Source organism: Gopherus evgoodei, chromosome 7, assembly GCF_007399415.2.
Source record: "Gopherus evgoodei ecotype Sinaloan lineage chromosome 7, rGopEvg1_v1.p, whole genome shotgun sequence".
NCBI lineage: Eukaryota > Metazoa > Chordata > Testudines > Testudinidae > Gopherus > Gopherus evgoodei.
The window spans coordinates 32,559,028-32,576,862 of NC_044328.1; the positions used below are offsets into that span (position 1 = coordinate 32,559,028).

At 39.7% G+C, this 17,835-nt stretch overlaps 1 protein-coding gene across 1 annotated transcript in view; it reads left to right on the plus strand.

The window, feature by feature from the left end:
• The window catches only part of EXOC6 (exocyst complex component 6), a 193,626-nt gene that overhangs the window by 49,870 nt on the left and 125,921 nt on the right, over positions 1-17,835 (plus strand). Inside the window, 2 exon segments of the mRNA XM_030568678.1 lie at positions 7-97; positions 1,135-1,180. Of these exon segments, the coding sequence (XP_030424538.1) occupies positions 7-97; positions 1,135-1,180 (137 nt within the window).

A 17,835-nucleotide genomic window follows, 5' to 3' on the forward strand; every position in this document is an offset into this window, starting at 1 on the left:
TCTAAGGTGATAGCCCAAACAGAGGAAATCATCCGATGTAGAATTCAGCAGCGGAATATTACAACAGTAGTGGAAAAACTGCAGTTATGTCTTCCAGGTGAGTTACAAATATAGTGCAGTAGTGACATTTGACTAAATACAATAGTCAATGAGATAAGTCATTGTACCCAAAATGCAACAGCAATATTATTTTTTTCTGTCATATTTCAATGTTCTATAACATGAAATTTAGCAGAAGTGTTACTAGGATCTTACAAATGTGTCCAAATTTAGATCTCATTGTGGTATATTTATTCTATAATAATTGTAATAGGGTAAACATGGAGCTTTGTTAGCAAGCTAACAACGAGAGGACATAGATTGTACAAAAAAAATTAAGCATGTGTATTTTTATCATACAATAAATATGTTTGCATTTAAACCCTTGAAATTGTTATTTAATATTTATTTTCCTGTGGTTAAAAATTTAAGGGAAAACTTTAAAAAGTTTGTGAATGTTATTTATAGTAGCATCTTTCAACATAGTGCAGTATTACAATAGTATGTTCTGGAACAGCACCATCTTGAGACATTGTTTCGTATACAGTTAGAGAACATTGCATTTCACAGTGTACATTTAAAAAGACTGACTTCTGTTTATGATGTTGGCAGATAGGTTTGAATCTTTTTCTTGGTACTACGTAATCTTTCTGTTGTGACTTGGGATAATGACAGCAGATGGTACTGTTGCCTTTCTATGAACTGTTCCCATTAACTGGTAATACATATGAAATTCCCCAGGTTTTTTATGGTGTGCTATGAACATGATTGGTTGACAGATATTTAAACAAAAGTTGGTGTGTTTACATTGAGAAATGTTTGAAACTACTGTTTCCTTTTAAATTCTTTACTATTTAACTTCTCTTTAATAGTTTACTTTTTTCTCTTAATCTGCAATCTAGAACCTTATTTTTGCTACTTCTGCTTGGTCTTCATATTGTAATATGTTATTGAGAAAAGTGTGTAAGTGAAAGTAAGACTAAAATAATATACAGTATATACTTTTCATTTTAAAGTATATATTCTTTTTCTTATTAACTAGAGTATTTAATTTGCAGTAAGATCTAAATCGGTTAATATTTTTGTTTTATATAGTACTGGAAATGTACAGCAAACTAAAAGAGCAGATGAATGTAAAAAGGTGAGTGAATTTCTTTCTATAACTGAAGTGTCACTTTTTTAATGAATGGGTTCATCTACTTGTCTTTTACAGTTATTAACAAATGGATGAAGACTAGTAAGGTCAAGACATAGTGAATCATATAGTCAGGTCTTTTCATCATTCCTTGCCCTTGTTTCAAGTGTGCCATTACAAATTAATAGATGTTACATGAAAAATAAAACAATTCTAGGATCTTAATTAAGAAACTTGAGAAAACAGTTTTTACTTAAACAAGCATGAATGCAATGGAAATATATTTTAGGACATGAAGTATAAACCTTTATTAATACTCTAAAACAATTTAAGGACCAAGAATAAAAGTGATCCTTAGGAAATTCAGTAGAAATGGTAAAATAATGGTCCCTTTTTGGTTCATTAATACCCCGGTAATCTATCACAGTACACGAAAATGTGTAATTCACTTTTCCATATATCTTCCTTTAGTGGCAGAAATTTTGTTAGTCTCTTATTTATTTGAAACAATTAGTGTAATGTGTAAAGATTTTCTCTTTACTATATACACAAAAATGTGAACTCTAAAAGACATTCCCTAGACGTCAGAGTTGGATTAGTGTTTGCTGTTTACTACCTATGGGCTAGATCACAGGTTTGCAATCTTCTCAGGCCTGGTCTACACTACGAGTTTATCTCGAATTTAGCAGCGTTAAACTGAATTAACCCTACACCCGTCCACACAACGAAGCCCTATATTTCGATATAAAGGGCTCTTATTATTGATATCTGTACTCCTTCCTATTGAGGAGAGTAGTGCTGAAATCGGTATCGGCATTTTGAATTTGGGTTAGTGTGGCCGCAATTCGGCGGTATTGGCCTCCGGGAGCTATCCCACAGTGCACCATTGTGACCGTTCTGGAAAGGAATCTAAACTCGGATGCACTGGCCAGGTAGACAGGAAAAGCCATGCAAACTTTTGATTTTCATTTCCTGTTTGCCCAGCGTGGAGAGCTGATCAGCACAGGTGACCATGCGGTCCCAGAATCAAAAAAGAGCTCCAGCATTGACCGTACGGGAGATACTGAATCTGATCTCTGTATGGGGAGATGAATTGGTTCTATCAGAACTCCGTTCCAATAGACGAAATGCCAAAACATTTGAAAAAATCTCTAAGGCCATGATGGACAGAGGCCACAACAGGGACTCAACACAGTGCTGCGTGAAACTTAAGGAGGTCAGAGAAGCGTACCAGAAAGCCAAAGAATCAAATGGATGCTCTTGGAGGGAGGGGCGACTGATGACTGTAGCTATGCCACAATTCCTGCACTCTCTGAAAACCATTTGAATTCTGGGCTGAGCTCCCAAAGCCTGAAGGGTCAAAAACATTGTTGCGGGTGGTTCAGGGTATATGTCGTCAGCCGCTCCCCACCCCCATGAAAGCAAAGGGAAAAAAATCGTTTCTCACCTTTTTTTCAGTGTCACCGTATGTCTACTGGATGCTGCTGGCAGACGAGGTGCTGCAGTGCTACGCAGCAGCAGCCTCTTCCCTTCCCTTCCCTTGTGGGTGGCAGATGGTACAGTAGGACTGGTATCCGTTGTCATCGTCCCGTGAGTGCTCCTGGCTCCCAAAGCCTTGAAGGGTCAAAAACATTGTTGCGGGTGGTTCAGGGTATATGTTGTCAGCCGCTTCCCCCCCCCCCCGCCCTCCTCCGTGAAAGCAAAGGGAAAATAAACGTTTCTTGCCTTTTTTCAGTGTCACCATATGGCTACTGGATGCTGCAGGCAGACGCGGTACTCATAGACTCATAGAATATTAGGGTTGGAAGGGACCTCAGGAGGTCATCTAGTCCAACCCCCTGCTCAAAGCAGGACCAATCCCCAACTAAATCAGAATGGTTTCATTCCCCAGGCAGTTGGTGCATCAGGCCCTTCCCTTCTCCCCAACTGTCTGGATTTACTCTCTGCCTGAGGTTATCTTCCAGTTCCTTTTTGTACACTTTCTGAATCCTCTTTGAATTCTTTTAGGGATGCTTTTATCATGTCTTTTAATTCCTTTTGACCAACTTTGTGGGCCTCCTGACTGGCTTTGATTTCCGTTATCATTGCACCAATATTCTTGATCTGTGTTCAAGTAGGAAAATCAGCTTTTAATTCCTTTCCCCGGGGGAAAAACCCCCACCTTTCCTCATTCTTGCCTTCAATTTTCACAGCATCCAAGTGGTTGAAGAAGAGACAGGCTTCTAGATTGTGTTGATTCTTCACTGGGAGAAGGAGCAGCTGATAGAGGACGATGGTAGTAATATCTAGCTCTGATAGAGCACTTTTCATTAGTAGAACTCAAGAGGCTACTGCAGTGCTACACAACAGCATCCCCTTGCCTTTGCAAGTTAGCTAAGATGGTTACCAGCTCTACTTTACTGAAGCCGGCCAGGAGCACCCATGACAGCAGCAGATGGTACAGTATGACTGGTAACCGTCTTTGTCAACTTGCAAAGCAGCAGACGGTAAAGTAGAGCTGGTAACCGTCTTTGCTAACTTGCAAAGGCAAGGGGATGCTGCTGTGTAGCACTGCAGTACTGCGTCTGTCAGCAACATCCAGTAGACATACGGTGACAATGAAAAAAGGCTGGACAGGCTCCATGGTTGCTCTGCTATGGTGTCTGCCTGGGCAATCTAGGGAAAAGGGCGCAAAATGATTGACTGCCATTGCTTTTATGGAGGGAGAAGTGACTGGTGACATTTACCCATTACCACCCGCGACAATTTTTTGGCCCCATCAAGCATTGGGATCTCAGCCCAGAATTCCAAAGGGCAGGGCAGACTGTGGGAACTATGGGATAGCTACCCACAGTGCAACGCTCCGGAAGTCGACACTAGCCTCGGCACATGGTTGCACGCCACCGAATTAATGTGCCTAGTGTGGCTGCGTGCACTCGACTTTATACGAACTGTTTCCAAAAATTGGTTTCTGTAAAATCGGAATAATCCCGTAGTGTAGACATACCTCAGAGTAAGGGGCAGCATGGTGTTGCATTATCTTTGGAGCCGCCCAGGACAGAGACTGACTCCTTGAGTCAGTCTCCTACTCACTGTTCCGGGAAGAGGAAATAAACTCCCTGGACCTATACTCATTGTAATATATGCTCCTGCTCCATACCGTACAGATATCACTTTCTGCTTGCTAGAATATCTGTTCTGCGAAGCCCACTGCTTCCTGCGTGCTGCAAGTGGTGATACAGCACGCTAGTTAAAATGGTTATGCCCTCTCACTTCCTTGCACTGTTGCACAGGACAGGAACAGTCTGGCTTTATAATTGGCAGGAGTGTTAAATTACTGAGTGGAATCATGGAGGGATCACATGAGTAAGCTACAATGACAGTTTTTTAGCAGCATTTTGATTTCAGGTGATGTGCTATTTTTGTAGTTTGACTCCCATTGGTTCTTTGGGGTTGATTATTTTTTTACTATTCTTGAGAATTCATCAGTACTCTTCAAAGCTAAAAATAACCTTCAGTCCTCTAAAGATTTAGGGTTATGTCATCTCCTGTAGAAAAATTTGCAGGAGAGGAAATGTTACATGGGGAACTGCAAGTCAAGAACTGTGTCATTACAGAGGTATTAGCCCAGCAGAGTAGGGGTTAGGACATGTCATCATCATCCCACTAGAAGGAATGCCGAAGTGGGAGGTCCTCTAATAGCATCAATATCCTCAGAGCTGCATTGAAATCCCATGGAGGTCTAGAGCACTGGCTCTCAACCTTTCCAGACTACTGAATCCCTTTCAGGAGGCTGATTTGTCTTGTGTACCCCAAGTTTCACCTCACTTAAAAAGGATTTGCTTACAAAATCAGACATAAAAACACAAAAGTGTCACAGCACACTATTACTGAAAAATTGCTTACTTTCTCATTTTTACCATATAAAATAAATTGATTGGAATATAAATATTTTACTTATATTTCAGTGTGATACTTACCGTATAATAGTATATAAAGCAGTATAAACAAGTCGTATGAAATTTTAGTTTGTACAGACATTGCTAATGCTTTTTATGTAGCCTGTTGTAAAACTAGGCAAATATCTAGATGAGTTGACATACTCCCCGGAAGACCTCTGTGTACCCCCAGGGGTACATGTTCCCTTGGTTGAGAACCATTGCCTCAGAGCATTCAAGATGAGAGACAGTATCTTCATGCTACTGCTGAGGTTCTTTTCTTCTCTATAGTATGGCTCTGTCGTTAACTGTGTGACTATTGCAGGGATCAGCGACCTTTGGCACACGGCTTCTCAGGGAAAGCCCCTGGCGGGCCAGGCCAGTTTGTTTACCTACCATGTCCTCAGTTTCGGCCGATCGCAGCTCCCACAGGCTGCTGTTTGCCATTCCAGGCCAATGGGGGCTGTGGGAGTGGCAGCTAGCACATCCCTCGGCCTATGCCACTTCCTACAGCCCCCATTGGTCTGGGACGGTGAACTGTGGCCAGTGGGAGCTACGATTGGCCGAACCTGCAGATGTGGCAGGTAAACAAACCAGCCCGGCTTGCCAGGGGCTTTCCCTGACAGTCTGCGTGCCAAAGGTGCCGATCCTTGGACTGTCGTTTCCTTATGACTTAGTCTTCCCTGAGGGAGAGCATAGAGGGGTATCCTGTGGAATTTGACATTAATTCTGGTGGTAATTTCCTGTGGCTTGCCAAGCAACAAAGCCATAGAGTTGTACACTAGCCTCGTTCCCTTTAATACTGCAGTGGTACCACTGGTCTTGCTTGTTTTTGCAGGAAGAACTTCTTGACAGTGTCAGAGATGTGGAATGTGAATGTTCATTGAACTGAACCTTAACTGAAAAGATAAGGGTGTTGAGTTTTTAACAGAGCCTTTTTTTCCTCACAAGAGTTTATTGGATATTAACATTAAATTAATGATAACAAAAACAAAAAACTAATAAAAATACTTTTCCTCTTCAATTTCTCAGATTTCTAGCTTCTAAAATACTGTAATTTCACTAGTACTCCAGTTTCCATAAAATCGCAGACAAGACCAGAATTGCTAATGTAAAAAAAACAAGCAGAGAAAAAGGTGTGGCATTTTTTGGTTTTAGGACAAAATCCTTTTAGGACTTCTTTACACATCGTAAAGAATCCAAAAGAGCAGAAGCTCATTTACTTCCTCCTATAGACATCACCTTTTAAGATAATGCAAAGTGTGTGTCTGGAATATGTGTTGCTTTACTTTGCCAGAATGAAGGTTCGCAGTGGATTCCAAACAGCCATCTGTTGGTAACAATTTTTGGTCACTACCAACCTAGGCTGGATTTGAACTGGTGACCTAGGGGTGAAAGGCTCTGTATCCCATTTAACTATCTCCTGAGCCATGTATAATGCAAGTTGACAAGAATTATAGTTGTGAGGAAAAATAAATGAGGAATCTGCTCTAAACAGACAAGATTGGCTGGAGAGTTTTAGAGAGGGGTTAAATCTTGGGAGAAAGCGTCTTAATGGAAGGGGTGTTGGTGGTCCCAGTGTTTTATTACTCAATATGGGTTTATAGATTATAATGAATCTTCTGGACTTTTTTTTTTTCTTTTAAAGACTGATTTAAAGTGACTTAATCATATCATGCTTTTTATTTAACTGTATTATATCTTATAGCCTGTGGCTGCCTGTATGCGTCTTTGAATAAGGTTTCAGATTTTGCTTTAGAAAATGATGAATATACAACTCCAACAGGATTTGTTAGAGAAAGAGATACAAAAGCACTGACATTGTTAGTGTACTGTGGGAAGCATTCAATACTACAGTGAGTGCAATAGAAATGCCTGTAAACAAATAAATAAGCCACTGTAGGAAAGATGGAGGGGACTGTGATCTTGTGGGTAAGGTTTAGATCTGGGTTCTTTTCCTAGCTTAGTCATTGACTTTCTGTGTAACTGTGGGAAAGTCACTTAGCCCTTGTGTGCCTCAGTTACCCATACGTTGCAATGGAGACAATCGTTCCTTATCTCATACGGAGTTGAGATTCGTACATTTTACCAAGACTTTGAGATCCTCAGAGGAAAGGTGCTATATGAGTGCAGTATATAACTGCAGCACAACGGGACCAAATTCCACAGTAGCAACCCCTAAATTCTGTAGCAATGTAAATTTATTCTAATCCCCATTCATCACACCCCCATGCAAACAAATGCTAACAGTTGAAATATATGAAGTGATGTTAAATCCATTGTTGATTATTTTCAGCTAAGACTATTTTTGTGGATGGATTTTTTTCGTTGTGCTCTCTTGATGAAGCTCCAAGTCTCTGTTCCCATGCCGTTCTCCACGTAGCCCAGCTCATCATTTCCCTTCCCAGTGTATCCCAGAGAAGAAGGAAGCTGATAGCTGACTACAGTGGCTAATGTCTCTAGTTGAGCAGGTCTCAACTGCTGTGTTGTTTCCAAAATCCCACAGCTCACCAGCCTGTGCTTGTGGTTCTCCTAGTTGCGAGCTGGACTCCAACTCTGCTTCTGTAATCCACTTTTGCCTAGCTTCATGGAGCAATGCAACAAGCATGCACTACAATGCATTGGTGACCTTCCAGAAAACACCATGGATGTAGAGGCTCTCTGCACAAACATCCCACACACAGATGGAAAACAAGCTGTCAGGAACAGTATCCCTGATGATACCACAGCACAACTGGCTGCTGAGCTCTGTGCCTTTATCCTCACACACAACTATTTCAAATTTGATGACAATATATATCTCCAGGTCAGTGGCACTGCTATGGGCATCCGCATGGCCCCACAATATGCCAATATTTTTATGGCCGACCTGGAATAATGCTTCCTCAACTCTCATCCACTCATGCCCTTTCTCTACCTACGCTGCATTGATGACATCTCCATCATCTGGACCCATGGGAAGGAGACTGGAAAAATTCCACCACGATTTCAACAGCTTCCACCCCTCCATCATCCTCAGCCTGGACCAATATACACGGGAGGTCCACTTCCTAGACACCACGGTGCAAATAAGTGATGGTCACATTAACACCACCCTATACCGAAAACCTACCGACCACTATGCCTACCTTCATGCCTCCAGCTTCCATCCTGGGCACATCACACGATCCGTTGTCTACAGCAAAGCACTGAGGTACAACCGCATGTGCTCTAACCCCTAGGACAGAGACCACCACCTACAAAATCTCCACCAAGCATTCTCAAAACGACATTCCCCGCGTGAGGAAATAAGGAAACAAATCAACAGAGCCAGACGTGTACCCAGAAGCCTCCTACTACAAGACAAACCCAAGAAAGAAACCAACAGGACTCCACTGGCCATCACATACAGTCCCCAGCTAAACCCCCCCCCCCACTCATCATCAGGGATCTATAACCCATCCTGGACAATGATCCCACACTTTCACAGGCCTTGGGTGGCAGGCCAGTCCTCGCCCGCAGACAGCCTGCCAACCTGAAATATATTCTCACCAATAACTGCACACCGCACCATAGTAACTCTAGCTCAGGAACCAATCCATGCAACAAACCTCGATGCCAACCCTTCCCACATATCTACACCAGCAACACCATCACAAGACCTAACCAGATCAGCCACATCATCACCGGTTCATTCACCTGCCCATCCACCAATGTAATATACACCATTATATGCCAGCAATGCCCCTCTGCTATGTACATCGGCCAAACTGGACAGTCTCTACAAAAAAGGATAAATGGACACAAATCAGATATTAGGAATGGCAATATACAAAAACCTGTAGGAGAACACTTCAACCTCCCTGGCCACACTATAGCAGATCTTAAGGTGGCCATCCTGCAGCAAAAAAACTTTAGGACCAGACTTCAAAGAGAAACTGCTGAGCTTCAGTTCATCTGCAAATTTGACACCATCAGCTCAAGATTAAACAAAGACTGTGAATGGCTTGCCAACTACAAAACCAGTTTCTCCTCCCTTGGTTTTCACACCTCAACTGCTAGAACAGGGCCTCATCCTCCATGATTGAACTAACCTTGTTATCTCTAGCTTGCTTGCATATATATACCTGCCCCTGGAAATTTCCACTACATGCATCTGACGAAGTGGGTATTCACCCACGAAAACTCATGCTCCTAAACGTCTGTTAGTCTATAAGGTGCCACAGGATTCTTTGCTGCTTTTACAGATCCAGACTAACATGGCTACCCCTCTGATACAAGCATGCACTGTAATTCAAATAACTTCTTTTAGGGAAAGCTGGAGAGCAGGATATAGGCATGTCGTCACAGTGCAAGGAGAGAGGGGGAAAAAGTATTGGGATTCCTGGTTGCAGCAAAATGGTGAAGTGCTTGGCAAAAATGTTGAATTGTATGGGATATTGGGAAAATGCCCAAATTGTGAAGAGCATGTGTCCCTATTTAGGATGAATGGGCAGTTCACAAATCTCAAAGTTTCAGTTTTAGGCACTTTGCAGACTCAGGCAAGCATCCCTATATCAGTTTATGCTCTTTCGTGTGTTTCATGTTATCTCTTTAAGAACCAGAAACATTATTTTCAAAATGAAAGCTGAGAAGCTGGGACACAATTCTATGGCAATGAGTGAATTCTACAGCAAATTATGTAGTTGCAGTATCACAGTATCCTCATAGTATGGTATATAGATCATTGTACTACAAGGCTGGTGGTGCTTTAGAAAGGCAAAACATAGGCCAGCTAAAGTAATAACTGTTATCAATAATATAACTTCCAAGGAAAAGATGGTGGCTTAGTCTTGTTGTAAAAAAAGATACTTTGTGACGTTTTCAAAATTGATAGACTGATAGTTTCTTAAGATAAATTATTCACAATGGTAAAAGGTTCAAAAAGTAGATGACTTTTCATAAAAAAAGATGATAGTGGGAGTGAGCAGGGAATGAAAGCAGAATTTCCTCCCCTACAAATGGTAATAAACTTATAGAGTATATTACAGTGAAAAGTTGGTCAACATAGAATACAAATTAGTTTGAGACACCTGTTCCTATAGAAGGGAAGGGATTTAAAGGTCTGGTTAAATAACAAGTGGGAAGAATTGGGATGGACCAAAAGTAGGCAGGTGCATAATGCCAGGTGGTGCTTTCCTATTCTTTCCTATTGTTTTTTTTGGTGGGTTTTTTTTTTATTTGAGGTGATTCAAGTTCAATCCCTGTGAAGAAAATAGCTGTAAAGGGTTGCTGTCCTAGGAAAACTACAGAAATTGCACAGTCCTTATTGCAACCACCCCCGTGGATTGCTTGAATAATATTTTTAAAGGAAGTGCTTTAAATCTAAAAGTTTTTAAGCTGTGTAGTTAACTGCAGTGTTTCTCAATGATTGGTCTGTGGACCGGTGCCAGTCTCTGAGATCTTTCTGAAACAGTTTAGGAAGGCAGCAAGCTGTTGCCTGGTATCGAAAAGGTTGAGAAACACTGGGCTACAGGGATTCCCTTCCTTCACAAAAGTAATGTTGCAGTCAAGGTGGTGACTCTTTGACATGAATTTTTGTTTTCACTTTTGTAGCTGTTCCCAGGTCATATGGTTTTCTTTCTCTGTTCGAATTGACCATTTTTAAAACCAGTTTGTATGAACATATTGAATATGAAATTCATTTTATGTAAGGTTGTTCTTTTAATTAGCATTTATTATTTATATACCACAGGCAGCAAGTTAGGTGTTTTTCAGACTAGTATGAGGACAAGCCATACAAAGAGCTTACAGCCTAAATAAGCAATACATTGAGTCAGGAAAAGGAGAGTCGTGCCAAGTAAGTTTCTTTGTCAAATATTGTTTCAAAATTTGAATCAAGCCTTCTGGAGTTGTGTTAAAAAATATCACCAAAACACCAAACAAAAACTTGTGATATGTATCTTCAGAGGTAATGTTTAAAACTGTTTAAATATTACATGCTGATAACATTATGTTTTCTCACTGCCATTGTTTATGATATGTTTAACTTAACACCAGAAGTCTTGATAGCCTAACTGGTTTTTTTAATGATGCAATTTTTGGCACTTAGACAATAAAAGAAGCTTAGGTGATTTCAAGCCAATGATAACCAAGAATATGTGATGTAGATATCTTAAACTAGCAACTTTCCAGATGACCCCCCCCAAACTTTTGTAAATCTGGTTTTCCGTATTGCTTGCAAGGCACCAGTGCAGCAAGCAGGTGCTTGGGGCAGCCAACAGAAAGGGGCGGCAAGTCTGGCTCTTCGGTGGCAAATCGGCAGTAGAAGTGCCAATCGTGGTTTTTTTGTTTTGTTTTTCCTGCCGCTTGGGGCAGCAAAAACACTGGAGCAGGCCCTGATTGCTTGCTTCTGTTTGTGTATTCTCACAGATGCTTTACATGCCTCCTAACCCTTTGTCAGATTTATTCAGGAGGTTTCAGAAAATTACTGGGAAATTAAGGATGCATTACCAAATCTCCATAGTTTATATGGTTTTACACTGATTCTACTCCAGCCACCTCTCCTTATATATTGAGAGATCTCTATATATGAGAGAAAAAATTGCTCCAAAAACAAAGTTTAAAAAAATGTTTTTGTTTGAAGAATGAATTAAATTGTATACCTACATAAGTGCATGTCTTTGCCAACCCAGACTAAGCCTTGGCCCTAATAACATGTACTTCTGAATCAGTGCTCTGCTATCCAAAGTTCTAGCATGCTTCATGGTTAAAGATTGTTCACCTTCTTTTTTGTAACCAATCAAGTTTCTAAAGAGTTTGTTATGGTTATATTCTGACTTGTGGGTCCCTTTAGAGGAAACAACAGTATTTGTATCTCCTTAAAGAAAATCTTTTTTCGACATGTTGAAGGAAAGGGTTACTCCCCCTTACCAGTACACTGTCAACTTGAATTTTTTGAAGCTGATTAAGTGTTTAAAAGTTTTCTAACAGATTTTTTGAGTGTTTGGGGGCCTTTTCTTAAGACAGGACATGCCTTTTTCCCACTCTGTTAGTTTTTTGTGCCCACTCAGAAGTGAGCGTGTCTTCCAGGAGGAAAGGTTTGGTCAGAGGTGAAGGAAATGCTAGACTTTTGGGTTCCCAAGACTGATGTGGTGTGTGCTTCTTTGCCTTAAGTATTTCATGCAGTACCCCAGTATTTGTAACCTGCATTGCTGCCTTTATGATTACAATAACTTCTTTGGATTACTTCTCCCCAAGGAACTAAATAGAGATTACTAGCCCACAGATGGCTCTGAATCCCCACCATTACTATGAAGCTTTTTTAACGTGGTTGAGAGACAAGTGCCTCCTTCCCGAGGAATATGGCTTAAGCTTCCTAGTTCTCTCAAAAGACCTATACCCCTGATCCTGTTCCCCTCTTCCTCATCTGCATCCTGCAAGTCTGAGGACATTGATACCTATGTTCTTGAGTCCTACAGATCTCAGTGAGTATGTGATTTTTGTTCCTAGAAAAGCTCAGGGTCTCAGCTCTTTTACATGTCTGGGCTAGTCAGCACTCTCAGAAAACAGGAAAGTTTCTGAGAAAGAAAGTTCAAATCACTTTTATCCGCAGAGGAATGTTTGTCATTGCAAAAGTTCCCCTAATTTATCCGTGAAGGAAAGAGAACTCTCTTGCTATGCTTCGGATCAGTCTGAATCGAGTCATGTAGAACATTCTAAACACTGTTCCCCTCACTAGCTCATCCTTCTCTTGATAGACCATCTTTGTCCAGGAAGGCAAGCGTGGTCTCTTGCCTCGTGCAGACCACCTGCGTGTTGGGTTGTATCTCCCCATAGAGTCTCCTTCCCTGGCTTGCTTCCTCTCCTGAATGTGATGATTTGGAGAATTTGTACAACCTATGAATCTGTGTGAGATTGAGCTCTTGCTCTGTATTTATCTATACCAGGCTGCAAACTCCATTTTGAAAGATGTATACAGAGCACTCATAATATGTGACCTGGAAATTTTTTACTGTAGCTGATGAAGCTTCTCCTGCTACAGTGTAGGTCAACTACAGGAAGTCAAGTCCTGGCTTGGATCTGCTGAAGTCAGTGCCAACTGCCCTGATACTATACTGGGGTTTTCTCCTCCCTACTCCCATGGAGGAAAAACACATCACCAGCATCATTCCTGAGGTATAGGGGGAGAAAAAAATGACTTTCCCCTAAATATTACACTATTTGTAGTCCTTTCAGTTCCTGCCTGAGGTGTTGCATCCTCTGATCTAATTGTTTCTTATGTTAGAAATGGCAGTTTTACTGTAAAAAAAATATTATTGTCCTGCCCTGTTGCATAATGTGTGTATGCGTTAAGGGGGTAGTGCACACAGAGTGATTTGATACAGATACAAAAATCTTCCTCTAAGTGCGACTTCTTCTGTGGCACATCCCATGGCAATAATGCTACTATCCCCAGCATGTATCATTACAATGTATACATTGAAAATATACTTTTTATTTTTTGTAACTATCTTTAGGTTTTATAACTTAATGGTTAATGCTTGCTTTGTCTTTCCTCCTACAGTTTCATCAGTAGCCCCCACTAGGTAGTGGAATCAATAAATAATGGGTGCCAGCTTTTACCTCATACGTAATTGTACAAAAATAACACCTATTCTAGAGGTAAACATTTATTAATGAAATAAAAAGTACTGAGCTGCACTCTTGTTCTGCAAAAAGAATGCTGTCGGATCCTGCATGATATGAGTTGAATTAGAGAAGCGAAAATAATTATTATAATTTCCTTATAAAGTAAAGATATTGCATAATTGTAACTTTGAAACACATGTGAACACTGCAGCTATTTCTTTTCCTGGCTATAGCATCTTTTACAACTCTTATTTTTTAATGTTTCAAACAAGTAAACAGTAAACATGCATTAATGAGTTTTTAAAAGTTCAGCTCTACTCCTCTTCTCTGGCTTATCTTTCAGTGGCTATCAGTTAGGTTCACATGTTAGTTATTTAGATACCTTTTGATTTTCCAAGAGATCACTATACTGCTGGATAATTTAATTTGATTTCTGTAAAGTTCTCTGAGTTAGGCAGGATATGAAAGAACAAAGAATATTCTTTTCTCATTCAGTCTTTTTACAGTAGTATATATAGCATTCTTCTCTGAGTGGGCACACATATGTCAGAGAAGAATATTGTTTTTTCCTTTTTTTGTAGACTCAGTCCTCTTCTCTGGCTAATTAAATCTTTTCTTTCCTTGCCATGGTATTTTAAGTTTCTTTCTTTCTTTCTTTCTTTCTTTCTTTCTTTCTTTCTTTCTTTCTTTCTTTCTTATTTATTATTAGCGGCAGGTTTTTGGAGATGGCTGCAATTAACTCAATCTTAAATCCATGGTCAAAAGGCTGTCTTGCAAAGATTTTCTTGCTGAAGTACTTTATGAAAAAAGCAGTTCTCCTTCAGTGAGATCCAGTAACCTTAGATTAAATTTTCTTGCTCTGTCTCCCATGCCTTCCAATTTTTTCCTGGATTCTCTAGCAGTTTTAGTTGATTTTACTGGTTTGAGCTTGAGCCAGGGGCACTGGAACAATTTCTATAGAGAGGGTGCTGAGACTCATTGGACCAAACTGTAAACCTTGTATATAATGGAAACCACTTCAAGCCAGGATGTATGTCAGCACCCCCAGCACCTTTATTTCCAGCACTTATAGCTTGAGATGAAGATTCTGTGTCTTCAGTGCCCTCAGTTTGGCACTCCACTTATGAATTTCTTTCTTGGAACTCCTCCATGCCATTTTTAGTATCATTTATTGTTTTATGCACAGAAGTAATTTAGTCAGCAAGGAGGTTTATGCCTTTCTCAACTTTTTTTAAAAAGTGCGTGGTGCAGCTTCTGTGTTTCCCAGGTAGGCCTCCCTACTCTATGGATGGGGCTTGGACAATCTGTAAGGGGTCAATTCAGTATCAAAACAAGATACTGAACTCAGATATAAATAATTTTTATCTTTTTGTTTTCCCACCAAATCTGCTTCCTTATATCATTAGAAGTTTTTATATTTTGGAGAGCAGCAAGGAATCCTGTGGCACCTTATAGACTAACAGATGTTTTGGAGCATGAGCTTTCGTGGGTGAATGATATAAGGAAGCAGATTTGGTGGGAAAACAAAAAGATAAAAATTATTTATATCTGAGTTCAGTATCTTGTTTTGATACTGAATTGACCTCTTACAGATTATCCAAGCTTTTGTGGATGAATACCCACTTCATCGGATGACATGTGACATGCATCCGATGAAGTGGGTATTCATCCATGAAAGCTCATGCTCCAAAACGTCTGTTAGTCTTTAAGGTGCCACAGGATTCTTTGCTGCTTTTACAGATCCAGACTAACACGGCTAGCCCTCTGATACTATATTTTGGAGGTGTCAATGGGGATCAGGTCAATCCTATTGATGGATTTCGGGTCCCGATGGGAAGATTTATCAGCCCTCTGCTGTGTTATGTCATATGACTTCTATTGCTACTTCACATTTTTATGTCCTCATAGTTTCAAAACTTGGGTATTAGTTAAGTTACTCTTGCAAGACTTGCTCAGAGGAGGTAGTAACAATGCACTTCTATATCTTAAAGGAGGAATTTTTTAAATGTTTAAATTGTTGCTTAACTCATTTATATTAGTCACTTTCAGTTTGTACATTTCATTACATTTGCTGAGAGCTAATAATGTTTATGACAAAGTTCCTGTGTCTCATTTATACATAATATTTTCTAGATAAAAAATTAAAATAAATCACACCATGAAATTATATGCAAAACTCTGTAGCTTAAATCCTAACCTGCTGGTGACCTTCAAATTGTGTCTTCAGTGCTTTATCAGAACAGATGTTAAAGGGGCAAGGTTCTGTGCGTGTGTATGCATAGAGAGAGAGAGTGCGCACGCACTTAGGACCTTATATATATAATTAGTAAGCAACTCTAGAATGGATTGAAAATGGATTATGGTAATTTTGATCTTAGAGACAGCAGTCAAAACCTTCCAGATGAACTAACTGTTCTCTGATAAGCTGATTTGTATAATTTAAATAAAAACCTTTTATATGATTCTGATGATATTATAGACTTATTCCTCCTTAGAAGTCACACCATGTGGCCCTCTTGGACATTGTTATTTTAAAAAAACAAAAACCACACACACACACACACACACACAAAACCCTTTTTATTGAAAACATTCTATTTGCTTTATATAAAATAAACAGAAGGCAAATATACAATAAAGCAAAGGTTCCTAATTTACACTTGGAACCACTTTGTTTGCAGTCTACTGAGAGCAGTTGTGTTCTTGGAGAGAGAACAATTTTTTTTCCCCATCCTTTGACTATACTGAATTCAACCATCTTGAGTTGAGAGAATTTGTTTGTATAGAACCGGAATTTACAGCTGAAATACGTAGGTGGTTTTTGCTCACGTATTCACAAAAGTTTTATGTACTATTACTTTGAATTAACACATAAAATTACCATAATTGAAAGAGTTTTTTTCCCAGTTTTACTTTGTACATTTGAAAGAACTTTGTATATTTGTATATTTAAATTTTCCATTATGTAGTCAGTTCCCTTATTGATTGTGTGGGGCTTATAAGGAGAAAGACAAGCTAAAGCTACAACTCAAACAACTAAAATTGAACTAAAGAGGTTATCTTGCATATACGCTAAGAGAAAGATTGCATTTAGAAAACATATTAACTAAGCCTGACCTAAACTTGACCCCTTTTCCTTCTTGACTAGGAAGTTTCTGTACCACTTATTCTTGCATTACAGAAATCAGGATTCAGCCCAAAATAAATGTTTTTTAAATTTATTTTAAATGGCTTCCATGCTGAGTGGTTGGCAACATTTTTGTTGACAGAACAATTTATTATCATACCTGCTAATATAGTAGGCTGTCTCATATTATACGGTTTGTATGTTTCCTGTGCCTCTTGATAACTTTAAAATCCTGCTTTGCCATGGGTTTTTACAGTTCATAGTGTTTGTTTACTCTCAAAGCTCTGCGGTCTGTTCGAGAATTATTCTGTTTTTGCTGTGATTAACTTTCGTGAGGTGAAATTTTAAAAAGTGCCAAGTCCCGTTTTGAAAAGTGACTTAGGTATTTAGGAGCCCGAGTCACTTTTTGGAATGAGACTTAGGTTGCCAAGTCACTTAGGCACTTTTGAAATTTTACCCATAGCCATTCAACCCACAAGTGCGTTGAACAAATAAGAGTCTTGGCCCTGAAGAGCTTGCAGTCTGTGTGAGAGCTGAGAAAAAAGATTATTAAATGAAGAATTTTAAATTCCCCACAAAATTAACATTTTTACAGTGATCTCGTTCTGAAAATGAAAAATGTTCATGGTATTTCTCCTCTATAAGAGCATGTATAGTTGATATTTGAACATTTAACAATCCTCTGTGTCAAACTTATTTGAATTTTGTTTTCTTTGATTTTGCACTATCTACAAGAATATTGAAGAGTTTGTATGTGGGAAAAGTTTTCGCATTTTTACCTGTGGGGCAAGAGATAAAGAATGCAGTTAAAAAAAAATAATTAAAAACGGGCCAAGTGGCGACCTAGGGTTCAGTTCCTTGGCATGTTCTGTAGAGGAACATGGATTTGATGTGTTACACCAGTAGCCTGCTCAACCCCTTGAGGAGGGGAGTGTCTTGTGGTGTTGAACAGGAACCTTTCTATCCAAGTAAGGAGCTGGGCTGACAGTTTGCAAAGTAAACATGGCTGTGGGGGTGAATGGAAAGTA